Source organism: Passer domesticus, chromosome 1 (assembly GCF_036417665.1).
Source record: "Passer domesticus isolate bPasDom1 chromosome 1, bPasDom1.hap1, whole genome shotgun sequence".
NCBI classification, from domain to species: Eukaryota; Metazoa; Chordata; class Aves; order Passeriformes; family Passeridae; genus Passer; species Passer domesticus.
This window is the reverse complement of record NC_087474.1, coordinates 18,672,601-18,700,024: the sequence shown is the minus strand read 5'-3', so window position 1 is coordinate 18,700,024 and position 27,424 is coordinate 18,672,601. Positions and strand designations below refer to the sequence as shown.

Genomic DNA, 27,424 nt, shown 5'->3' with positions numbered 1-27,424 from the left:
AATTTCAGAATGTTGTGTTTCCCCTCTTGATTACAGAATGTATTGAAGTTGCTATGTTTTATTCAGAGTCCTGCAGAAACTGATCTGAAATGAAAACATGAAACTTGGAAATAGATCCTGTGTCTGAGTCCTACAATCTTTAGGCTGTACAATAGTAGAATTATTCCTCAATAATGGCAGGAAGACTGCACAAAAAGGACACCATCAACCTACTGAACTCATAAAAAAAAACCCATTAAAAGGCAAACTTCTGTAGTTAAAAGAGAAAAGTTTTTTCTTCCAAATTAGGGCTCCTAAAGTAGGCTCAACTTTGCAGCTAAGATAAAATGATTCAATCCAACACCACATGAAAGGAGAATGCCAGCAATTAAGTCAGACTAGAAAGCTTTGTTAGTGATGGAATGCCTGGCTGGAGCTTGCCCTCTGAGGCTTTACAAGGGAAACAGTCATTTATTTAGGCAATCACTTGACAAAATACAAAAGAAATAAACTGATAATGGATTGGTACTTCAGGGGAACCAAAGGCTTTTAATAAAACTGCTCTGGACCACCCTCCTCCTCCTAAATATTAAGCTCTCTGTAATGTAACCTTCCAGTAACCTTGCTGGGATGCACGGCACTGTGATTCACCAGGACACCCTCATTCTTCTCTTTTCAGGCTCCTGCTCACATGGCCATAGGCAGTGCCAGAATGGCAAGTGTTACAGACCAGAACAAAGCTGTGATTTTGAAGACAACTGTGGGGATAATACAGACGAGAGTGAATGCGGAACTTCCTGCACCTTTGAGAATGGCAGATGTGGCTGGCAGAATTCCCTGGCTGACAATTTTCACTGGGTGCTAGGGGTCAGCTCGCCTCGAAGTCTTAGACCTCCCGGGGACCACACGCTTGGAAATAGAACTGGTATGCTGTTAGCTCACTAGTAAGGGATCATTGTCTTCATGAAATGTCTCATATATCCACAGGCAGCAGGGGAGTTCTAAAATTTCTAATCAGGGTGTCATTTCTAATGAATTAGATGTGTTACAATATAAAGATATTAACTGCCATTGTGCAATAATTTTAATTTAGGAAAATTGAATCTTAGTTGTTTCTTATATGAGTCAGGCAAGATAATTTGATATTTGTCTGGAGAGAGGCATTTAGTCTGGCTGCAATTTGCAAAGGTGAGTTAGCTCAGCTCTGAGTTCCACTGGGTCCCACTCCTCCAGAGCTTGAGGTCATTTTCAGGAAGCTTACAGTTCCCCATAGTGACTATTCATACTTTAATTTTACATAATGTTAAATAAGTACATTTAAAAAAACTCCTTTTCAAATCTCCTTTGTTAGTGCATGTCCTGGTTTGTTTTGGCCAAAGCACTCAGTTATCTGCTCTTGTTCTTGCTACAAGCTCTGTGCCTTCACACTTTGCTTTTGAAGGTCCTGTAGCTCAGACAAAGATGTTACCTAAGCTGAGCTCAGAACTGACTTAAATTGAAATATTCACAGCAGAATTGCACAAAGGCATGATAGTAGTCACTGAATGTTTACACAAACTGCTGAAGGACAAAACTCAATAAACTTCAAAATATGTAGAAAAAAAAATCATTTGCATTGTCAGTAATATATATTTTTAAAGTATTGTCACAAATACACCACTACACTTGCTAAATATACGCTTGACCTCAGAGAAAAAGCAGATTTCTGATCCTATAACACCATGGCAAACATCTATGGTCATACCTAAGCCAGGGAAGTGTCAAAGATGAGTCCACTTGTTTCTGCATTATCTAGTGAAGTAATTTTTTTTTGCCTAATTTATATACAAACATTAGTAGATGTGCAATTACAACTTTTGTGCTATATATATACATTTATGTTTATGTCAAATGCACATTTCTTATTTGTACAAAGGAAAAAAAAATTTAAAACTTGGGAGAATTTTTATGCTTCCTATTAAAAAATAAATGGAAGACTCAAGGACTGTATCAGTGTTGAAAAATACTAACTCTAGGCATCTAATTTTGCAATTTCATCTGACTAAATAATTTATATGTTCATTAATATTCAAAGAGAGTAAAAATGACCAAAGGTAATATGAACCATTAGGGATACCTAGTGATTTATACATGCATCTTTTTTTTTTCCTGTTTCTCAAGTTTTTATATAATGTGACTTGCTATTTTGAAGATTACCTTTCAGGAGACTCTATCCTGAAATTTATCATGATGTGGCTATTTTGTGATGTATTGTCAGAATTGCAACTACTGCAGTTCATCAGGGACAGTAATCAAAGTAGCCAGAAAACCTGGGAGAGTTCCCAGTCTGCTACACAAGTCCACCCCAGTCTTAAGCTGCTACCACCAGTTTTTTCCTGATATAAGAAGAGCACAAGAAATGGGAACTGGTCATTTTTTCTCCTGAGCTGAGGTTGACTAGAATGAGACTTATGAGGGAAGTGTTCTTCACCTCTCTGCATTTACTTTACGGAGTTTTGGAGTCTAATATGAAAATGTAAAACACTTTTTCAGTAATACATCATTTCATTTCAGGACATTTCCTATATCTTGAGGCCACTGCAATAAGCCTAATAAATGAAAAAGCCCATTTGAAGAGTTCCATATGGAAAGAATCAAGTGGGACTTGTGTGATGAGCTTCTGGTACTTCAAGTCATCAAAAGCCATGGGACGTACTCAGGTTCTGATTAAGGTAACAAAAAACCTCTTTTGTTTTGAGTATATTATACCTGTAAGGGTGTTCATGCTCCTGCAGAGTGCCTCAGCACTGTGACATTCTGTTGTTAAGCTGACAGAACTGGGAGAGCTCCCACACACCTCCTGGTTCTGTGCTGGTTTTTATTACTCCAGTCTCTTAAAAATGCTTTTAGCATTTCTCTTCCAAGAGAAGCCATCTGAAAAGCCAAAGAAAATCTTTTCAAATCCTCTTTTTATCTTCCCTTCTTCACATATAGTACCTTTCTCTGATTTTTTCCATGTGAGGCTATTTTCATATTTTGCTGACATCCTTATTGGTATTTATCCGTATGCAGCCCTGTTGTTCTGGTGAGACAAAAAAAAATTACCAGCACATACAAATTGAGAATAAAATGCATAAATATGACTGCATTAAATATTTTTATATAAATGGGTACAGAGAACAATCAATTTTATTTAAAAATATTTTTTCTTCACTAAATGCGAGATGACCAAAACATATTTTAAAAATATTAGTTATTAATATGCACGTGAAAACTGAGACATTTGTAAAAAATCGGCTGTTCCTTTGCTGTTCATTAAAAGGATTAACTGCCTGTAAAAACATTTTTTGAATCATAATATGGTTCAGACTAGAAATTAATACTTATGTAGAAATTAATAATCAATGTTCTTCAGACACAGTGACCAAATATGTATTTGTACTTACTTGCATCTGTGCATCTCTTCTGGTTATTCAAGTACAAATCATGGTGCAACTTATTTGCCATGTGTCACTCAACTTCCCTTCCTACAATATCTCTAATAATGTCTTGGTGACCTGCATTAAAGTTTCTGTTTTATTTCCAATGCATATATTGGCTGACTTAACTTTAAATGATAAATTAGATTTTTTTCCTTGAAAACAAATTACTAAAAATTATTTCTCTAGATTATTCTGGATAATATAAAAATAATTTAAAAGCCTGAAAGATAAAATACTTCAATAGATTTTAGTACCTAGAGATACAACCTAAGATATGTCTGCCTGAAATATAAAAAACAATGAACTCTTTGACAAACATCAGGAGATTTAACAGCAGACCACTCACCAAGTAACTGTATATTTATTGAGGTGTTTTCATACAGCTCTTTTTCTCAGAGAAGTTCAAATTTGTAAAGGAGGAAAAATTATTCCATTGTTGTACTGAGATTTTTTGCAAATCAACTTAACTTCACATGTTATGCTGTTAAATGGACCCATAAATCCATATTTTAATTGGAGTTTCTATTTAGCATTTTCTGCAGGAATACAATCTAATTAAACAATACTTAGTCATGGGAAGTCATACTGAAGCTTCTCCCGCTGGTTCAAACTGGAATATCACAATATTTCCATCCAGATTGAGTATCCCTTCATTTAAAGTAAAGTTAATGTCAATGAAGACAGATCTCTAGGTGGTGATTAGCTGAAAATTAAAGATGATGAGATGATCTGGGAAGGTAATCACCATCTCAAGCTTCAAAACTTAGCAAACTGCGTGTGGCTGAAGTCATTCCATTCATTCAAAGTTTAACTGAGAGTGATGACTGTATATACAATGGAACTGTGATGAAAAATAAGATGAGGAAATATTTTTAAAGGCAGAATAAGGAAAAAATTTCTCTTCTAGAATTATCACAGTGGAACAAACATGGTAAGAAAAGGTAAAAAGCCATTTTTAAGAAAAGCATAGTTCATGGTATGCACTAATATCTTTTCTTAATATATGCACTGCTTGCCCACTTTCAAGAAGTCTAAGATTATCTATCACACTACTAAAGTATTATCTCAGACTATGAGATAAACAACAACCAGAAATAAAACTAAAAGATCATAAAAGGGTAATATAGCCAAGCATGAACCTCTTTTGTTAAAGTTGGTAGCTGGAGAAAATCAATACATTTTCCTAATGGAATTTCTCTGAAGTTACTGTTGTTTTGATTTTTTTCTCTTGAAATTGTACTACATATTCTTTGAAGAAAAAAATCTGTATATAGAATAATAATATTCCAGTCCAAGTGATGGGCTATTAAAATGGCTGCAAATGTATTCTTCAAATTGACCCCTTCGACATTTATGTAAACAAAAGATACTGACAGTGCAGGTACTTATGAAGACTGAAATATCCAAATCACCACCCATCTGAATTCAAATTACAAAGATTTGATAGCAGTGCAAAAGCAAACAGAATATTCCACAAAGAGATTTGGAATCAAGATCAAATCAAAGATCTAATCAAAATCAAGATCTAATCAAAACTTTTTCCAGTGAGATTTTGAGACATTGTAGTCTTGACTGTGGCAGTTGTAAGAGAATACCATCCATTAGAGGAGATATTTCAAAGTTCAGGTGCAGCATGTTCACGTTCTAGTGTTGGTGGTTGGGCACCTCATCAGCATTCAGTTTATTTTATGAGTCAGAAGAAACTGTGTATTTTTAAACATGCTTACAGAGAGGAAAGCAAGGATTATTAGTTGAAAGTGATAATACATTTCATTATTCTGTTGATCTAAAATAAGCTTTCTACCACTGCTTATGTTGTCCCTGCAATTAAAAAAAAGAAGCAGCAGGAAATCAGCAACAAAGGATAAAACCACTTGTTGAAAATAATTTTTGTGCTATCAATGTCAATTGCTTTTGCATAGACATTTTAATTTTAAAAAGATAATTTAAGTTCCAGTACAATTAGGGGAAGATTCTTTCAAAGATTTGAAACAAGCCTCCAAAAACAAATATGCAGATGAATGAGGAAGGTGAAACCTGTCATTAGTAACTCCCTCTGCTGACAATAACAAGGCCAATACACACAGGATCTCATTAGGAAGTTCCAGTGGACCTTACCCAGGCATTTAATTAATTCCATCCAGTTAAAAATGAGCAAAGACATAAGGACATTCAGGAAAACAAGAAGTCCTGATCAGTGCATGGCAGGCCCCGTTTATTCTGGGGCAGCAGCAGCCTCACCTGGCCAGGGCAGCAGGCAGCTGGAGCCAGCATCCAGCCTCAGCTGCAGCAGAGACCCTGTTACCTGGCTGCTGCTTCTCAGCCAAAGCTGGGAGCCCCCACAGTTGTTCCCCTGGCATTGTCATTGCTGTTAACCAGCCCAGGGCAGAGAGGGAAGGGCTGGTAGTGCAGCTATGTATGGCTTAGCAGGTGCCACCGCTCAGGTGGAGATGAGTCACAGTGGATTTTCTAATTCCCTGGTTAGTTTTTATGGAGTTAAATTTTCTATCCCAGGCTGTGGACATGAAAATCTGCAGCAGAGGTTCTGCAGATGCCAGCTGGTATATTCTGGACATTTGTATTTGTAGGATCAAGTAGCTTAAAATCACATTTTCACAAATCAATATAATTGACCCTACTTCTATGGGAAGTCACTCGAGAATAAGGCTTAAGGAAACTGCTTATTCTACCTCACAGCATAAAATAGAATGTGTATTTCTACATTGATTCTTCTCACTGACTGCATGAAAAACAATCAATCCCTCACATTAATGTAGAAGTTAGAAACTGTATTGGATTCAGGTAGCCTCAAAGCAGATTACTTGACCTCCCTGAAACTAGAGGAAAAAATTAAGTTTTCAAAGATTTGCTTGAATGCTTTACTTAAGAGTTTGCTGAAATCATGCTCCAAAAAATGTAGATTATCTGTAGATTTAGTAAACAGACACATAACGTTTATTTTGTAGACAAAATTAAGGTTTTAGCAAAATTCTTTAAAACTAATAGCAAAGAGTAATTTTTCCTAGTATTTAGTTCCACACAGCTGCATAGTGGTAATGGCCTTTATTTAATGAGTATCTACAACTCTGAAAAGGACACAGTTTTAAACTATTTACTCCCGTTACTGACCTATGAACTGTTATTAAAACTTGTAGTTGAGTGAATGAAATGTCATCTGACTAATGAGAGAGAATTACAGAATATTAGTCCCAAGAGTTCTGAAGGGAATCAGTGGAGATAATGTGAAATAGAATATTACTTGTCAAGAGTAACTTTTATAGCATCTTTACTCCCCACGGCAAGAAAATGTTTTATTTGTATTTCCTGAATTTGAAACAGCACCTTTCATCTTTTTAGACATTGTTTCAAACAGTGTTGTTTTAGGCCTGATTTTGGCACAATGACAGAAGCATATTTCCAAGCAAATTGAGAATGAGAGACTGATTAAATAGAAATAAATCAGTTTTCATTGAAAGCAAAATTTTTCAAAAAGAGTTAACATAGAAGGTACAAACAATTATGCACAACTGTAGGTAAATGCAGATACCATTCAGTGTGTTTTATTTTCTCAGATGAGTACATTAGGAAGTTATTCCAATCTTATTGTCAGTAACTGGAAGAACATAATTCATTATATTCCTATACTGTAACCAGATGTAAGCATTCATTCCAAAGAGTTGATGAAAGAGAATATTTGAACATCCTTTGAAGGAAGAAAGTATTTTTAAAAAGAGTTAAAGAATCACCCTTGTATTTTGGCATCCTTCTTATGAAGACAAGAGGTTTATCAGAGGATTTGTAACCTACAGTCATTATTTTTCTAGAAACACATGTAAGTGAAATTGTTAATATGTGAATTTTAAGGATTTTTTTTCTTAAAATTATTTGAGAACCTGGCTTTTTCCTCACTTAGGAGGTGAGGGCTATGAAGGATATAGGATTGGTGTGACTAGGGCATGTCTGTCATGCAGGGCAGTGCCTGGTTATAAAACAGTGATGTACACAGTCATTAAGTAACTCAGAACAGCCTGCAACATTCCACCTGGAGTCACAAGCCATGTGTCCCAGAGCTGGTACCACCCTCCTAATTTCTACCCCAGCCTGGCACCAAATGGCATCATGTGGCATGGACAACAAATGCACTTTCAGTCTCCTCCAGACTGCACAGCTTCCAGGTGTTGTTTCACTGGACCCATTCCTCAAATCAGAGACCTCTGGAAGTGATTTCCTTTATTGATTTGTCGTCCCATAATCTCATGGACTGCTGTCACATTGCTGCTTTTTAGCATGTGAGGCTTTGAAGTGACTCTGGGATCTTTGCTGGCCTGACATATTTTGCTCTTTTCTAGCACTTTTCAGGGCACGCATTCAGCAGTGAAAGTTGTGATTTAAATGGGTCTCAGGGCAGAGTTCTTTGAAGGATCACAGAGCTGCTGTTTAATGATTTTTACTGCAGCAACAGACATCAAAATCAGATCTTTTTGTAATAACTGTGAAACAGGCATAGCACTTTGTCTGAACAATAGCCTCTGAGGTATAGCCTTGGGCTTTGAGCATTTTCCACACCTCTTCTTCTAAAGAACTTAGAAATTTAATTAACCTTTTTTTGAGATAATAAATAATGCAAGGTGTAACCTTGTGCCTGCTGATACCTTTTACAAAGCATAAAATATTGATCAGACCTAAAATTGCAAGACAGTATCTAATTTTCCTGATCAACAACCTGACTTGGAAAAAGCTCTCCAAATTTCTTAGAAATGTTCTAAGAAAAAACCTGAACATTTCTAAGAGTTCCATTTGACCTCAGCAAAGGTGGAAGATCTTGGGGTTTTTTTTTCATTTTTCTTTCTCATCTGTTTTAACATCCCAAAGCCTCTTTGGTCTTCTACTGAGAAAAGCATATTTTTTTCAAACTGAGCAAATATTATACTGTGAAACTTCATCAAAATCAGATGTAGCACTAGCACTCATGGTGCAGAACATTTATCTGTTACAGGTTTTGTATTCCTTTAATGCAACTTTTATTTTTAATTCACAGATCAGTTTTAATGTCACGAAGATGAAGGTAGTCCTTGATCTTTGGCAGGCTTTCAGTACCAAGTTGTAGTGTGCTTAAAATTACTTTGATTAATCAATAAGGGTCCTTAACACAAGAGTCTAATTTTTATCCTTGCAGATTTTTTTTTGTTTTTCTGACCTTCAGCTTTGAATTCTCATTAGCTTCAGGAAGAAAAAACAAACCAAACCAATAACATCAAAAAAACCCCCACAACAACAACAACAAAAATCCAAACCAAAAAAAAAAAAAAAAACCCCTGAAAAAACTCCCAAAATAAAAATCCAAACCCAAATCAAAACCAAAATCAAAAACGAAAACAAAACAAAAAAACAAACAAAAAATAACAAAAAAACCCAAACAAACAAGAAACCTCAAAACCACCCCAAACCAGCTGTGTTTCTATATTTGCCATAATTTATTGCACAATTATGGGAGGATCTGATTCCAGTAGTTTCCTGTGAGAGTCAGACTAGGAATTTTTAAGTACACATATTTATGACTGCAATAATCTCTAAGTGTATTTGTTTGTAGGTTGACCCCATAGCATTAGGTAGAATTGTCTCATCATTGCATGCAAGAGCATTGCAGAGAGCAGCTATTGTTTGCAGCAGGGAATAATAGTGTCAGTGCAGGGGGAGCTTGAGAGACACCCATTTCCTCCCACCATCTTACTATGCAAACAAAACCTTCCACAACTCAGTAACTTCACAGTGCTTGCTGGTAAAAGGGTCATTGCAGCTCAGAGATTAATTTTCTGCCCACTTGTGGAAATCCCATAGTCCTTTCACAGCAGTTTCTCCTCTTTGTAGACTCAAATTCTTCCAACAGGTCTTTCTCTTCAGTCATACTCTCAGGTTTCCAGCTTCCCTCAGCACTTCCCCTTGTCCTCATTCTTTTGTAACTTGCTTCTGCAAGGTTTACCAGGCCATATCTGTGATTAAAAAATATCAGCAAGCTCAAATAAGGAATTTTAAACTGATTTTAAAATGGAAGAAACCATGTTAACATGATTTTCTGTTTAAATTAATGTAGTCGTGAGAGATGACACAGTAATACTACTAAAATCAGGAGTTACAGACTATTTGCATTAAGTCTGGAATATGTGGGTGTAACTGTGTGGTCTGTAGGGTATATTTGATTTTGCCTCCAGCAGGAGCACTACAAGTAGAAGATGAACACTAAAAATTGCATTTCTTAGCTCCCATGTACCAGATTTGTAGAGGGCCTTAACCCATCTGTGATCCTAGTTTTTCTTTGGCTCTTGTTGTTTAGATGATATGGAAAGTTTGTGGGGTTTTTGTGTTTGTTTGTTTTTTTAATAAATAAATATTTATTAAAAGCACAGATCTTATAGAATTAAAAAATGAGGAGAATTGTTTAACGTTTAGCTGCGATGCTGAGCTGTAATGTGAACCTGGTGTGATAACTGGGTGTGATCAAAATATGGTCATTTTCTTAGCATAACTAGGGGCTTGTTTTCTAAAGAGAGTGAACATACACAAAAACCCACAACCTACCAAACAAACAAAAAACACTAAGCCTTTGAGACTGTGTCTATCAAAACATGATGTGGATGCTTTTCAGATTTTCATGCTAAATGAAAATTATGAGCCAAACTTTTTGTTTAATTTTAAAATTCAACAGAGAAAAAAAAATCTTATAATGGAAAGCATACTTGTTTGTTGGATAATAGTCATTTAATATAAATACAATGACATATTTCTAACTTGTTTTAATTCTAACTCTTAGATTAAGAAAACAATTGAAGAGTGGTGAATAAAAAAGGGCAAGTGACCTTATTTTTCTTTCATTTCAAAATCATCTCTTTTCTCTCAACCATTACATGTCCCCACACCTTTCTTATTATAATGCTAACCTGAGGTTCAATACCATGGGTGCTGTTCTATTATTAACAATTTAAATTATTATTTGGCATCCAATTTTATGAATGTCAGTTTCTCTTTCGCTGAAATGCAAGAAGGGAGAGAGGTTGTGGAAAGGTCATATGAAACCACAGTAGAAAATTAGGTTAATGCAATTGTATAACTTTATTTTATGTCCTTAACTTCTCAGTTTATTGTAAACTGTGTTTTGTTTGAAATTACAGTGGACCAGACACTCAATCTATATTTGGCTGAATCAATAAATCAAGGCACAAATGTGAACCATCTTTCAGGTTTTAAACAGTTTGCTTACACTTGTTTTCTGTACATTTATACCATCTAATTTAGGCATCTGAATAAAGTGCTTCTTCTTTTAAGTGACAGGATGATAAAGCTAGTCTACCATTCATGCCTTTAAAATCTTCAGCCTATATTTAGATGTTATTTGGCCTTCCCCTCAGAACTTCACTGTTGCCTTTCACGCTTTCCACTGAATAGCACAGCTCTAGTATATTACTGTTTTCCAGTTTAATTTAGTTTGATCTGCATGGAAGAAAAACTTCTTTAAATCAGAATTTCCACTGTGATCCAGAAGAGGTACTATTTAAATTTTGATACATGAGGCATCTAATTCATTTCATTGATCAGCGAACACTAGAAGACTCTTGTTATTTATGACATGGAAATATCATTAGCTATGAAGGATTCTGCAGTGCACAACATTATTCTGAGCATTTTGACAGTGTAGTTCAGTTCAGAATTGTGTTCAATGGGAGTTCAGAAGGAGCATGTTATCAAAAAGTTTATTAGCAGTCAAAAATTATTTAAGTTCATTTTCATCTCTTTAACCCTTCATACACCAGCTCTATTCTTCCAGAGTTACTAAAAGAGTGACAGTTCTGCTTTTTTGCTTTTCCTAGTCTAGCTGTTTTAGGAGTATGTGGGCTATGGAAAGGAATAAGAACTAATGGAAATCTTCCCCTGACTCACTAGCTGCACATTAATTAATCTTAGATGTTTCCTTAGTTAAAAATGTAGTCTGTTAAAGTCAGTTTCTCTGGAATTTAATCTCTATAAAAATTGCAGTCCTCTCCTTCCAAGTTGTACCAAAATTTGTTGCACAGAGAAATTAGGCGTTTATTATTAGATCTGAGATTTTTTTGACAAAAATGGTGCAGTAAGATCCTTTCAAAGAGACCACATGTCTAGAAAAGAGCAGTGTGAAAGAGTTTGACAAGAGAATTTTCACTGTATGCAGTTGAAAACCTGAATGGTTTTATAAATAATATCCACGAAAGATGTGGTCATATGAGAAAGAAAGCTACAGATTACCATGTGGCAGGGCCAAAGTAGGAACATCATGGTAAAGGATAATAAAATATCCTAAAGCCACCATTTATTTTTTTGAGTATGCCAATCTAACTGCTACAGATTTTATGCAGAGGATGCCATTGCTATAGAAACTTCTTAAACATCATCTTGAAATATCTCTTTCCAAGCTGACATGATGAGATTGAATTTTTACTGTAGAAGTGGTAGGGAAAGTACATTCTTCCACAAATCCCTTGGAGTTTTCTTTTTCTTGGGTAGTTTTGTCACTTAGTGACTATATTTTTCTTGATTTTCCTTTTTAAATGTTGCAATATTTCCTCAGTTCACAGTAAAAGGTTTATACTCTTCTGATAATTAGCTCTGTGCTTATTTGCTTCAGGGAATAAATCCATTTAGAAAACACAGACAAAACTTCTGCACTGTCTGCAAGATCTAAGGAAAAAGTGAAGTGGAACCAGAGAATTGAGGTTATCACAGCTACTGAAACTATAAACCAAAAGTGTGTAATGTAATAGTTGCTGTACTGGAAAAAAAAAAAAAATTGGAAGGATCTCTGAGGGATTTTGACTGAAAACAAAAAAAAAAAATTAATGGAAGAGAAAGAAGTGCCACAGAATTTTCTGTTCTACCTTAGTTTTATTTGTATTTGTTTTGAAAGATATTACAAATTCTCTTATATATATTAGAGCGTGGCCGACGTGTTCCCATGTTTGTTTTTAGATCAGTAATTTTGCCTTTTCCTGGAAAATTATGTCTGTTACCACAGGAAAGACATCTTAGAAAGAGATCTCTGTGCTTTCTACAGCAGGGAGATTTTTTTTTCCTAAGAAATAAGTTAAGGTCACAGGAGCTGATTTTAAAATGCAATTTGTCCCAGTCTGGGTGGGACAAATTCTTATTGCTTAAAGTCAGATGCCCCCAGAGCAACCACTGCTGCAGCCACTTTAATTTATCTTTTTTTTATTCCCCATGTCAAAGGGAATTTTAAGTATGATTTGTCTCATTGTAGAGCAAACATCTCTAAGAGGAAAGGTAGCTGTTACTTTCCCTACTTCTTCCTGTAGACTTGTAATTCTAATACCTTTCAGTAAGCAGTACTGGGTACTGTCAGGAATGTTGGACAAATATTTGAATTTGTTATATTTCAGTAAATGTTGCCATATACTTACTTAAATTTTTAGTATCTCTGCTGGCAATGCAAATACCAAAATCTCGTGAATCTGTCTGCAAATTTTGTCTTGTACATCCCTACCATGCTATGTATATTTACATATTTATAACTTCATTTGTCCTTCAACATACTTGGTGTTGGTCATTGAATAGAGAAGTGTTTTATTACAGGACTATCTGTCAGTTATAAGAGCCCTCCATTTTTAGAGAATATCTTTCATAACTGCAGATTAAAAAATCAAATATCTAGTTCCTTGGCATTCTCTAAGTTGTATTCTCTTATACAACTAATAAATAGTTGTATTCATTAGATGTTATAGAGACAGGACTTAAACATTTCTCTTAAAGGTGTCTCATTTATCCAGGGTCAATACAGTGAAGCTTAAAATACTTAATTTAGTTTGACTATATAAAGAATATACTATTTTTTTCAGCCTCAGTGTTTTGGGTCCCCTGAGGCTGTCCAGTTCATCTAACATCCCAGAGGACCTGTTCTATTTTTCTACAAGCCCAAAAGCTACAATTGATTGAAAAGAATATTCCAATAGAATACAAATAGGCTGTATAGTAGATGTCACAAAGAAAGAAATACAGTTATATCCCAGAGAACATCCCACTGCATCGAAGTAGGAATGGCATTAATCACTCTCTCATACATCTGAAAAAGCATATGATGCATTTTGATGATTAATAGGAAATATTAATGTCAATCCTTGTCCTGCAGATTTGCTGCCTTTAAGCTGTGACAGATCAAATATTTATTAAAACCTTATGTTTCAATGGCAGTGTACAAAAATTACTATTGTCAGTCTTAAAATTATTATTAATCTTTTAATTATATTGTCCCGTATAAAAGAAACTTACTTTTCCTAAATACATTTTATTTACATCAGAGATATGTACTTATTTTTCCTTTATTTTATCAAATTTTATTTTCTTTTTCTCTCACCAGAATTTCTGTAAAGATATGTTTTCCTACTTCTTCCATTCAGTATTATTCAGAGAGTCAAAATGTTATTAGAGGTGAATTGCCAAATTGAAGTATTGAGTAAAACAAACAAAATCTCTGGAAGATTCCAAATGCTTTATTCAGATGAATTGGTTTTGCCTTGGGGCTTTTATTTTACAAGGCAGCTGTAGTGATAATTCTTTAATTCTTCATGCACAAATCTTCAGATTTTGAAGAGCTGAGAGGACTTCCACACAGGCTGATTCCATAATTCCCACTTTGTGGAACTGAACTTGTAAACACAGTGACATTGTGAATAGAATGCTTCTGACCTTAGCAAGTATCTGCCAAAGTGTCAGAGGAGAGAAGTTGTCCTGCCAGCACAGCTTGTGTCCTGCCTGCCCACTGTGTCACTCAAATAGTACTTTGATTCATGACATGTGAAAGGAAAGGTCCTCCACCATCCTTTTTCTCCCTGGGCAAGCACTCCCTGGCAGTGTCTGGTCTGCTCTGCAGAGCTGAGGTGTGAGTTTTACCCAAGTCCCAGTTTCACTGTGGCTGGCTGTGCACACAGACTTTCCCAGACACTCAGGGGGCTGTGCCTCACCATCCTCCTTCCTGCTGGGTGCTCTGAGGTCAAGATTCATCGTGGATGTCACCACTGGATCTAGAGTTATTAGGGGTATGCACCTCCTACTCTTGGATTCCTTCTCTCAGTCCATATCCAAACTGATAAAGGAAAAAAATAATGGAGGAAAAAAAGAAAAAAAAGAAAAGAAAAAAAAAAGACAGAAGGTGAGTTAAAGATGCATAAAAAGCACTGAAATTTAATAAGTGACTTTTGCCTCCCATCTTTCAGTATGGTATTCAAAGTATTCCCTATAGCAGGAAAAACATAATGGATTTGAGTTTTCCTCATGTCTGCAAAATACTTTTTTATGGTCTTGATTCATAAACTGCTCTGTTACATCTATTACTCTATATGCTCTGCATTTGTGTAGGTAGTGCATAGGAGTAAGGGGGTTACTTTATTTTTAATCCACAAAAACTATCATTGCACAGCATTTAGCACACTTGTTTGGCACTATGGAGGGTTGTAACAGTTGTCCAGAATCTTAGAATTTTGGTTACTGTAATTATATCTCAAACTTGAAAGCTTTGCTTTTCCACAAGTTTGCAGTTCCCTCAACTTGGAGACAGGAACATTCCAAAGAGACCTGTAAAATGTGATTAAAACAAAGGTGTAGCAAAGTTTGAGACAAAACAGAACTAAGTTGCTTGAAATGCTAATGGTCTTATAAAGTGGCTTTGATGCTTACTGTTACTTAGCCTTAGCAACAGAACTGAAAGAAAAAAAAATGTAATCCAAGCAATCAAAATTGTATCCCTTAAGCTACCTAAAACCCAAAATCAAACAAAGGTGGATTATGACAGGAAATTAAGAAGAAATATATGCATTTGAGGAGAAAAAAGGGCTGGGACAGTGAGGAAATGAGGAGAGGATGAAGTAGTACAAAGTACCTAATGAATCCCCTTTTACAGTGAGTTGTTTTATTTCTCACTTCTAATTGGTAAGGATAACATATGAAACAAACATATATATTTTTAAGACCCTAAGAACATAAAAATATATTTGATGGAAATACTACCATGGGAATGTAAAGAGATACAAATGTCAGAAAGTTTGCTTGGTTATAAATGAAAGCTGGCTATAATGATATCTGTTAGATTTAATAGTTGTGACAAGATAAATCCAAGTTATAAGAAAGTAAAATACACAGACTAATTTAAGGAAAAACAACAAATTATTCTTGCCTTTTCATTATAGATTTCTGAAATAAGTGGGTTTAAACTGTAACTTTATCTTTTTTTAACAAGCAATTTAATTGTCATTCCTTGCAATGTGTACCTGCTTGAAACAAACTGCTGTCTCCAGGTGAATTACCAATCACTTTTTATCAAAGTATCTTTTAAATTGTCTTTTCTCAACTCAGCACTTTGAGCAATTAAAAAGGAAGAGTCTTACTATTTCAGAATTTTACTTCTAGAAATACTGCAAATGCTGGCACCCATGGCAGGGTGAGGTGTTGATGCCTTTTGATGCTCTGGAGGAATTCACTGAGATTCCAGAATTCCAAATAAAACAGGTGCATTTTTAAAAAAGGAATTTTATCTGTGGTACACTTATTTATCTAGCTTTTTTCATTAGAATGCATGGGGTTTTCTTTGCTTTATTATAGCAATGTTAATTTAGGAAATGAAAATTGGGGAAAAGATATTTCAGAGAATGAAAATCATCTTAAAACTTTACACAAAGGAGGAAATTAAAGGGTTGGCTGGATGGGTTTAGTCATTAACTCTTATTATGAAAACCTACTGAGACTAATACACACAGACTCTAATAAAAGGCTTGAAAGATGAAATATCACTGTTTCATCTTGCTGTTTTCCTTCTTTCTATAATGCATTGTGAAAATTCAATTTTTTTGTGTGATTTTTGTAAGTCATCCTTAAAAGTGGAGCCAAATTTTCAAGCATGCTGATGTACCTAGGTAGTATATGTATATGTTGCCTGGATAAAATAATTTCTCCAACATGTCATTTGATTTGCTTCATGTTTCCTTTTTTATTGAAGATAGAGACATATGAAATGTCCTATGAAACCAGCTTGCCTGGTTCCTACAATAATATAACACTGAAAATGTTGGGATTTTAATGCATTCTTCTCATTGCTGAGCATCATGAATTCTCATTTAAGTCTCTGGAGCTTGAGTAAGCTTATCAGCATTGTACCCTTAAAGTAAAAATCATCCTGTTGCATACTTGTCCCTAATTTGTCCCTGCCTTTTGGAAACATTACTTTGTAGATTCTTGCAGTTTTCTTGCCTGCTTTTTTGATTTTATTTCTTCATTTCTGCTACCTCAATTTGCTGAAAAATTCAGAATCCCATAGCGAGCATCTTGCAGCATCCTTCAGCTTAGTAAAAGAAGAAAAAATATGAGTTTAAAATCTCTTCCTACATTGAAATATTTTCTATTTCTCTCAGAGCTATTCTAGGAAGACTCAATAATTTTGGAATTATGTGTTTAATGCAGAGCTTCAACATTCAGATAATTAGCAGCAATTTTCTAAATGTAGCAGTAATACTAACCACAAGAATTATTTAATAGGAGCAACAAATTTTCGAAAGATTAGCTAAGGGCAGGGTAATAAATAACTACTACTGTGCCCAGATTTTCCTACATTATTAACAACAACATGCACAAATGTTTTGTTTGGTTTGTTAGCATACACTTATCAACCTTGCCCATAAAATGCCAAGTATGTGCCTTTCTCTCACATAAGGTAGCTGGGCTGTTTAACTGAGCTGTCTGCATGGAATTGTTGTCAGACTGGTGATTGACAGCTGTGCCAGAGGACACACGTGCTCGCTCATAACTCACATCTTCATGGCCTTGTTGGCTGCTCCCATTTTTCTTTGTGTCACTGTGAAGGAAAGATGGAAGAGAGAAAAGAAGAAACAAGGAAACAAAATAGGGAAGAGGATCAGAAGGAAAATGTTAGGTTGAATTTTAAGTCTTGGGTGAACAAATATCGGCTTCAGTGCATTTTTTGACTCATTTAAACAAGTTTGATAATTTGATACTCCTGACCATTTAGCTCATGTAGAGTTTTTGTTTACTTGAATGAAATATAAGATCAAACTCTGTATGGTTAATTTACTGTTTTCAAGTAGAACAGTGTTTTAGAAATTTTTAAGAGAAAATCAGTGAGAAATGAAAAAAATGGAATCTCTCATACTGTGAATATAACATCAGATGAAGGAGACAAAATAATATTTTTGGTTTTTTAAGAGATTTTGCTATTCAGCATCTGTTTTCAGTTTTATTGTATTTTAATGCATTTTTGTTTCAAGCTACTTATGAGAGATTAAAGCTTAGGAAGTGAGATCTTTAAATTAAGCAAGTATTCTGTGTGCAGAGGTAGCAAATCTATAAGGAAGGTGCTCAGAACCTTCTTCAAATAGGACTCACTCTCAAGCAATGAAACTGAATAAGTACATAAATTATTTTAGAAGTGTCAGCAAAGATATTAATTGTTCTGTGACCTGGGGAAATACAAATTCATGGACTAGGCCTTTAAATTATAGACAGATAAGGAAAAGCTGTGACTTTTGTTCCAGCTGCCTCCTGTTCCTGTGATGTGCATGCAGCACTCAGGACTGCACTCCACTCCTTGCTGAGAAACAGAAGAAGCAGGGAAGGAATACAGCTCATGATGGAATATTTCATTTTTAAACCACTTGGTCAGCCATGAAAAGACTTTAATAATGTTACTATACCAAGGAAAATAAAACTTCATTAAAACCAGGTTTATTAATTAACTTTATTTGCACACCATGAAAATACATTTCATCCTAAACCAAGAATAAATGCCTGAAAAGTAAACTGCCCTCCTGAAATACTCTTGTAAAACAGAGGGATTACAATGGATCCAAAACTGGAGAAAAGATCAGTGATAGTTAAAGTTACATTATGCTCATTCTATACTATTTTTCTGTGTTTTGCATAACCTATATCATGTTTAAAAGATTCTGGATCATCAAAGATTTTCAGGAAGATACTGTTTTCAAAGCAAACTGAAAGCAGAGATGTTTTTCCTAATTTTTTATAAAAATATGTAAAAAGAGCTTTACTTCTCTAAAAAGTCTGAAAGGTCATTTAGAAAAGGGAGTCTTTTGATACAGTTAATCTGGAAACTATTTTTAAGGTATTAATAACAAACATTTAATTTTTTTTGTTTATTTTTTATGAATCATTTGAAAATATTCTGTCTCTGATTAAAAAGCCCTCAAGTATATTTGGGTTGAAGAGTCCAGGAATATTTAAGAAATGTTTTTATTGCCTCCATCCATTTGGTAAGCTCTGCTTCATTTCCTGTTGCTCTGCTGAAATAAATATCTGATGGGAATGAACCAGGAAAATATTTTGAACCCAGCTTGGAATATGAATAGAAGGAAAGGTGCAGATCAAGAACAAAATCTGTGTTTCATTGCTGTTTCATTGCAGATGCAACTAGGAAGATAGCTTCATAGAAAAATCTTTATAATTGCATCTGGAATACTTACTGTATCACTCAGAAAGAAAGTGTATTCACAGGAAGTTTCTTTGCAATATCTTGTAATGGAAAATCACACACTCGTTGTGCATGCTTTGGAGTCAGTTCCTAACATTGTTCTGACTCTGTTAGAAATGTAGCCTTGAGAATAATGGTGGTCTCTGAGGGATAGAAAAAATATTAAACTCAGCCACAAAATAAAAGGAATTCTAAGACAAAAATAAATCCTTCCTCTCCTTTATTCTTACTATTCCCAGGTGAATTAATGAGGATATTGAGCCAAGTAAGTTGCACCTTTCCTCTTGAAGCAGTCAAAAGAGAGGCTATAAACACTTTAGCTTGTCCTTCAGATGAGGACAAGCATGAGGAAGATTCTGAATTGCAAAAGAATGAAATCATCAAAAAAGAATTCCCCTCAGACCATCAGAAAGCAGATAAAAATTCTCTGAATATGAATATGAATTTTCCAGTGGGGCTGGGCATACAGACCTACAGATCTAAACAGGTTGTGGCCTTCTTAGAAGTAATTCTGCCATTTTGTGAGAGTGTTTATTACTCAGCATAATGTGCCCCTGGAAGTTTAGGACTCACTGCTGCAAATCAATGTAAAAATATGCCCTTTACTGTCAAATTTTCTTTCATGATATCACTTCACCTCAGCCTGACCTTTCACTATGTTCAACCCACAGAGGGCAGTGATGTGCAATTAATAATAACTTTCCAGAGCATTAAATGAAAACACCATCTGTTTTTAGCAGTCTTACTGTGTATTTTTGGGAAGTGACAATTTTTTCACTTGATCTGGAAATAACATTGAACTCTTGGAATTTCCCACATTGAGTTTAGGGAATTAAAAAGTAAAGAATTACAAAATAGGTTGTAAAAATTATGTTCTGGGGAAATTTCTGGAGCTTTTTTTTTTGTGGTAATATTGTCTGGTAATAGTCTGCACTAAGAAATAGTAAACCATATATTGGGGGAAAAAAATAAATATATATATATATGGGTGTGTGTGCTTATATATATATAAAAGAATACATATATTTACATATATATATATGTATTTATGTATGTATGTATATATATACATCTAAAATAGAGACACTCATGCAAATCTAGGATGTGTTCTAGTGCATCCTGTGGTCCAGTCATCCTGTAAAACTTAATATATGACCAACAAACAATTCTCCTTAACCATTTCTGTCTGCATAAAGTCTACATGCAGCTAAACTCTTCAGGAGTAGCAGGAAAATGAGATTCCTGCCCTGACCAACAGCCAGCAGAGTCAACCCACAGATCTGAGCCACTTTTTGTCAGCCAGCTGGGGCACAGAGGTTGGCTGGGCCCTTTGTCTCCAAACAGCCCAGGCTGAATAGAAATCTACACTCAATATGAGTAGGTCTCAGCAAAAGAATTGCCTCTTAAAAGCAGAAAAAAGGTGACATTGTGACCTCCAGCCTCCTCTACAGAGGATATTTCTGTTTGTCATAGATCTCTCTTACATATCTCTTCTTTACATTAATATATGGATACAAGAATGGAAGAGATCGAAGGATTTCTGGATGCAATGGGCAGGTGAAAGCACAGAACAATTTTTCTATCCACTTCAGGCCATATTTGTGTTTGTTTTAGAAGCAAACACATTCCAGAGATATGAAAGAAATGCCAGAGCACAAGACAGGTTAAAAAGTTGGAGAATGCAGAGAACAAAACAATAATTCATGAAACAGAATCTGCAAAGCTGCAAAGAGATGATCCTCTCATGCCAAACATGCATCCAGAAGTGTACAGCTCGCAGCCCTGAGCCAAGCCAGCTTCACTCCCTGGGCTGGGGAGAGGAGGAAAGCCAAGTTTACTGCTTGACTCTTCCTTTCCCACCTCCCCTCGGATGTTTGATGCAGACAATGTGCAGGGCTGATGACTTTGAAGGGACTTTGCACTCTGCATGGGAACAGCCTTTCTACAGTTATGCAGGGGGCGAGGATGCTTTTCATTTTGGTATGTAGAGCTGTAGCTGAGCAAGTGAAAAATCAGCCTGTCATGCTTTATGAAGTTCTACTGTGGTGTGGGAACTCCTTTTGTTCGTGGAACCCAGACAAGAAGAGAGATGTCTCTTTTGCGTTTTATTTGTGTACTCATATTCAGTAACTTGTGAAGTGCAAGGAGACTGCCATAAAATTTCCATCTGGAAAAATTCTTCTAGCAAAAAAAAATAAAATTTCCACGTCCTACTGTATAAAAAATGCCTCTGTGCCTATAACTGCATAAAGATTCATATGTTGTGGCTATGACACCACATACAAATTGATTCCAACAACATATTTGTGTGGCTATTTCTAAAGAAATATGTGATCCCCATCACTTGTTAATTGTAGCATCCTTTACTCAAAAAATCAATGTGATAAACATAACGTTAGTCTGAACAGAATGTCATGCAATTAAATGTAATGTGAAGTCAATCAGAATCTGGCTAGCAGCAGACATGAGGCTCATGTTCTGGATAACTGTGTAACATTTAACACCTCCAGATTTTATATAAATACTTATCTCTGTGCATTTCAAAAAGATCCAGCTCTCTCCATACATTCAATCTCAAATATATCTAATTTTATAATAGTTTTGGGTCTTAATGTTCAGATAAAAAAAGGTTTTGAATTCTTCTATCATGCTCAAATGTATGAATATTAGGCAAGTCCCTTATCACTCAACATTATTTTAATCTACTTCATTTTAAATTTCCTAAATTCACCACTAATACACAGCACTGAGCTGTGTATTAGTGGTGAATTTATTCATATGAAAATATGAATAAAAATTATTTGTTTTCCAAACAGTTGTCAAGTGCAGACAGAAGAGGGTCCATATACAACAAATGGATAAAATGTTCAAAAGTGTATCTTTTCTAAAGTTTGGAGTTGTATTCTATGTTGGAAAATACAACAGGCCAAATGAAACTCATCATAATAATCCATTTTATGCATGTCAAGAATAGGTGAAAGGTGTTTGCAGACTAAAGAAACTAACCTCATAATAAAAAATACTCTCTTGGAGACTGCCCAAAAATATCTGAATCAATTGACTAGATGTAGCTAAGGTATTGAAATAAGTTATTGATGAACAGAAATAATAGGTGTAACTTTAAAATAGATTTGTCACTGTTTTACCACTTTTGAAATCAACTTCAATTACTGTATCTACCCTTTTTGAGCTCAGTGTTAATATAGAGCCCTCTAAGCTGTGTTTCTGTACTGAAATGTACATAAAAGTTTTACAAAAGGTCTTACTCTCATGCTGATTCCAGTCCCCCTTAATTACACTGATTATAGGCCCAAAAGGGGCTTCTTCACTGGAGGGTGGTTGGTTCCTGGAACAGGCTTCCCAGGGAGGTGATGACAGCAAGAAGCATGTCTGAGTTCTAGGAGCATCTGGATGATGATCTTGGTCATGGTTTAGTGTTAAGTACTTCTGCAAGAAGCAAGGAGTTGAATTTGAAAATCACAATGGGTCCCCTTTAACTTGAGATGATCTATGGTGCTATGATTCTGTTAAAAGAATGGACTGCTGCTGTGATGGCATACAGGAGTCTCACTGGGAGAAATTCATTAAGAGCATCATTACCAATTGTCATCAACTCTGGAATTAGTGGTGCAAAGCACTACTAAGGTCCTGTTATATTGTTTTCGTTTTAATGGACTGTGTCATTGGCTTTAAACAAATGAGACATCACTGATGAAGCAATGCCTAAACTTGCATCTGTAGGTGCTTGTGTGCTCAGATATCATGACTCAGAAAGGGCTGCTATCACCACTGGTTGAACAGCTTTAGTTATGGGCAGAAATAGAGTTATTCAGCTGGATATCTATGACTTTACATGAAGTTATGGAAAGTCATCCCTGTCTTTTTTTTTTCCTGTTTAGCATTTTGAAGTAAAGTTGCCATCGTTTTCAAAAGTTCCTCTACTGTTCATTATCATTTTCAAGAATACCCTTGCCAAGCAACACTTCAAGTTCTCTGTGCTTTTTTAGGTCTAGGGACCTCCTTCTAAAAGATATCAGCAATTCTGTGAGTTCCCTGATTCACAAACGAATGTAATATTTGTGTGCATGCTTGTCTGCATTCTCTTATTCAGAATACAATAGCTAAAGCACCAAGATTCATTTTCTCATCATAAATATGCATAAGACATTAACATAAATCTGATCTAACAGGTTCACCATGGATAAAGAAATGTAATTAATTTTCTTCCGTGTCTATTTTACTGCTGTCTCTATTTTCCTTAGATTTTGCTTGTTCATGTACTACAGTCTTAGAGCCTTTGTTATGCATTATATTTAGCTGCTTGATGCATCTCACAGTGTTTTTCTTAACCCCAGCTGGAGTACTAATAGTTTTTGCTAAGAAAATAGTAGAAAATAATTCGCATTTACAGTTTAGATGGTTAGTCAGACAGTCACAAAGAAAAATAGATTCAGACATATACAAAACTTATGCAAATATTTCCTTTTGATGTCATCATATATATGCATCATCCCTTCACAGCAAGGAAAATTGGTGCATCTGCATTCTAACACTACTATTATAAAATGAAGCATGTTTGCTTCTGACTTGCCAGATAGGTAGTATGATAAAAGGTCTAAAGAAAAGCTTTGAAATATATTACTGTACTTGCGAGTCAGAGTATTCTTATTTACCTTCAAATAAGCAATACTAAATCTATGGTTATTACATATTTGTTAGATTTTCCTCCCCTTTAGCACCATGGCCACAACTTTTTTACGATAGATGGAAACAATTTAATATGCTAGAGTAGCCTTGCATCCAGTAATATATTCTAAAAACAAAGAACAGTTTTGTATGAAGTTAAATACAACTCTAAGAAAATGGATGTTTTTACAGTTCAATCACACACAAAGTAATTTTTCTACTGAGATTTTACCTGCTACTGATGGTCGTTATTTGCACAGTGCTCATCTAATTTCACTATCTTTTCTATTATCCTAGGAAAGAATCTCTTTGCCAATTCTTGACACAACTGCATAGGATTCTAGTCTTCTTTTGGTTTTGTTTGGTTTGTTTTTTTCCCCCAAAATTTGTATTTGATAATCCATACGTACATGTATTTTACTATATAAAATTTATTCACATTTCAGACTGATGATGGGATTGTGAAAATATGGAGTGAATCAGGAACTCATGGTGGCGTGTGGAACAAAGTCAAGTTACACTTGGGGAAGTTAAGGAATTTTGAAATTATCTTTGAAGGCATTCGTACCGGATACCTGGGAGGAGGAGCAGCAATAGATGACATAGAGTTCCACAACTGCAGCACAAGTAAGTTAATGAGGAAAATTTCTAGAGGGATGCTACATGAGATGTAGGAACTTTTTGTTCATTTTTAAATACGTTATAATTTTACTGTTATCATTATAATTTCACTGCTCATAAAATCAGTTATGAATAAATTTTTATGCTCTTGTAACTTTAATACTCTCTTCTACACATACATTGGTGCAGTGTTCTCACACTGAATTATGGCAGATAAATCCAAGAAATTACTAAGTTTTTTATTTATTTATTTGGTTTTTTTTGACTAAGTTTTGACTTTCCTTCTTTAATCTATTGGTAAGTTATTGAGTCTGTGATGTTGTATATAACAATTTCATTGTTATATACAACAAATTGTGTCAGATTATACTATATGAAACCTGTGGTCTCTGGGTTTTATTATAAAGTCTCTTGCCATAAAAATAAGTGAAGACTACAAATGAACCTTTATCAATATTGTTTTTCCCAGTTCAGCTGAGGTATCAAGGTCAGCAGAATAAAACTTTTGACGCCTTCACAGAACACACTATTTAATTCATATCTCTGTGGACATAGGCTAAAATAAGAACAGTTTGCACTTATTAAAAACAACAAAAGCAACAGCAGCAGCTACAACAACAACAACAACCAAAAAAAAAAAAAAAACCAGAAAAGGCACCCACCAAAAAGTCTCCAACAAACCACCAAACAAACAGTAAAAAAGAAACCGCTAAAACCAAGATAAATACTGAGTAGCTAGATCATGGCTTCTCTCAGGAAAGTATGTAGTCTTTATATCTTGTTGGAAACAGTGTGACACAACATAAGTGATTTCGTTAAACGAGGTGCTGATGCCACATATCAACACTGTATGAGTTTTGTGGTACTTCTTTGAGCAAGCTTTACTCTCCTGCCATAGACTGGATGCCCATGAAAAATGAACTTCTGAAGAACACCTCTTGATCTAGTTTCATCTAAAAAATTAAGGGTTTGCATTCAGAAATTGCTGTATAATTGAAAGAATGGAAATGTGATACAATCTGGAACCTTCTTCAACATTGCGCTGTAAAAAAACTCCAAAGCAGAGTTTTAAAAGCTCTACAAAACACATGAGTATTACTGAGCCCCTTGACTTCTTTTGAAGTGTTTCATTGTCCTCATTGCTATGCATGTCATTGTTCTCCAAAAAACAAAGGTAGATAGGTAAGGATGTCTTGGTAGGAGATGGTAAGTCAATATTTATCATACTGAATAACAAAGTAGATGCTGGTCTCTATTGCAATTTGTTGCCAGTTGTGTTCACATGTGTTAATTCATACCAGTGGGATCTAGTTAAACCACATTTCTAGGGTTCTGTTCAGTTTTGGAGCTACAACAAATTAGACACTTCATTTCACAGTCGGATTCATGAAGATATTCAGCAAATGAAAATAGATTTTATTTTCTTAAGGAAGCAGTAATATCTCTTTTAAGTCCATAAAGATGGTATCAACATATCTTAATATAGTGTAAAAATATTTCTTCTTACCCTTAAGTCCACATATTATATAAAAACCTGAAAAATGACATCATATCAGCATAACTGGAAATATTCCAGAGTTGTCATTTCAAGGAAGGAAATTGTTTCAATAAGGATTTGGAAAGCTGTCAGATGTAGGGTCCTCAATCTCTGAAAATGTTAAGGTTGCTGAAATTTACATTGGTTTTAGTCTATGACCCTACAAATCTGAATGTTAACAGTGTTTTATAACAAGTCTGCATTAAAATACCTTTGCAGTGAAACAGTTCAGGAAGTAACTTGGTTTATTACTTTATAGCAGCTATTTGTTTTACAGCATTGCTTCAGGAAGAAGCTCTATTGGGAAAGCAGTCACACCAAGTGCTCCAACTGCTTTCCCATACAGCTTCAGCACAGTCATATTCCTATGTATTTTGCAGAAAATTATGGTTTATGAAGACAGATGATTCAGAGGAGGCTTTTCTCACAGAAGTTTGATACGTACAATTGAAGCTTAATTTGCAATACAAATTTTTTAAAGATTGATTTAAGAAAGCTGGAGACCCAAGATGCTGATCCTTTATAGAGATGTAACTTGCATGGTCCTTGCTTTTGCATTCTTTTAGGGTACAGTCTTTATACACTCAGGAATAATTTCCTTACAGCATCTCTGGTTGTGTATGCTAGGTACAGCAGGGTTATCATTAAAGTTTAGGAGTATGTATCCTGTGGGAATGTGTTTATGCTTATGCCTTTGCTTGCCAGCAGGATCAGAGGCCGATCGTTTGTTCACTTTTCAGCTGTATCTGTGTGCATCTGTGAACATGCATGCCTGTAAAATAAGCAAAACAAACAAAACCTAAAAAAACAACCCACACCCCACCACATCTTACCCCACCTCTACCCCCTGATTTTCTTATCTGTATGAGGACACTTAGCCTCAAACCAATGTTAAAAGGGAATAATTTAGTGCCTTTCACATCAGCTCTGCACTCTGCATATTGTTTGCCTTCTACTCCACAAGTTGATACCTGCTTGCTTAATTTTCTCAAGCCTTTTGGTATGCTGACCTTCCTGTTGGCATGATGACATGAAGGAGCCTGGTCTGACCTTTCTCATTTTTGTTGTTATTGATTCTTTACCTGTGTAGAACAAACAAGCAAAATACATTTTGCCAGTTTCTCAAAAATAACATTTCCCACCTGACCCAAGCCTGGGGCATTCAGGATAGAGAAAGCATGTCATGTACAGATTGTGCTTTTTGCAGCACAGAGTTCACAGTTTTATTGTGTCTGTCATAACAAAGCTAAAAGTCAGCAAACACAATCTTACTGTGGCCAAACTCAAAAAGAAGAGCAGCATACAAAGCAGATGGCAAACAGGGGTTTCTGACCAACAAAATGACTTGATTTACAGCACTTACCCATGTTCTGGGTTTGTAGCTATAGAATTGCTGGGCTAGACATATGACAAGGGTCCTCTAGGGCAGCTGAAGCTGCATTTGTATTTTCTACTTGGTCTTATTTTGTTAAACTAAAATCTTACATATTATGGGTATTCTGGATGTGTTAATTACATAAACAGTGAAATATAACATGCACAGAAAAAAACTAGGAGATTGAAAATAATTAAATCTTGAAAACAGGTTTAGAATAAACAGAATGGAGTTGA

General features: G+C 35.2%; 1 protein-coding gene across 2 annotated transcripts in view; it reads left to right on the top strand.

Annotated features, from left to right (window-relative positions):
- The window catches only part of MALRD1 (MAM and LDL receptor class A domain containing 1), a 235,211-nt gene that overhangs the window by 117,425 nt on the left and 90,362 nt on the right, over positions 1 to 27,424 (top strand). For both annotated transcript variants that reach the window (XM_064408462.1, XM_064408463.1), the window contains exons 27-29: positions 659 to 904; positions 2,533 to 2,690; positions 24,102 to 24,282. In XM_064408462.1, the coding sequence (XP_064264532.1) occupies positions 659 to 904; positions 2,533 to 2,690; positions 24,102 to 24,282 (585 nt within the window). The remainder of the gene's footprint in view (positions 1 to 658; positions 905 to 2,532; positions 2,691 to 24,101; positions 24,283 to 27,424) is intronic.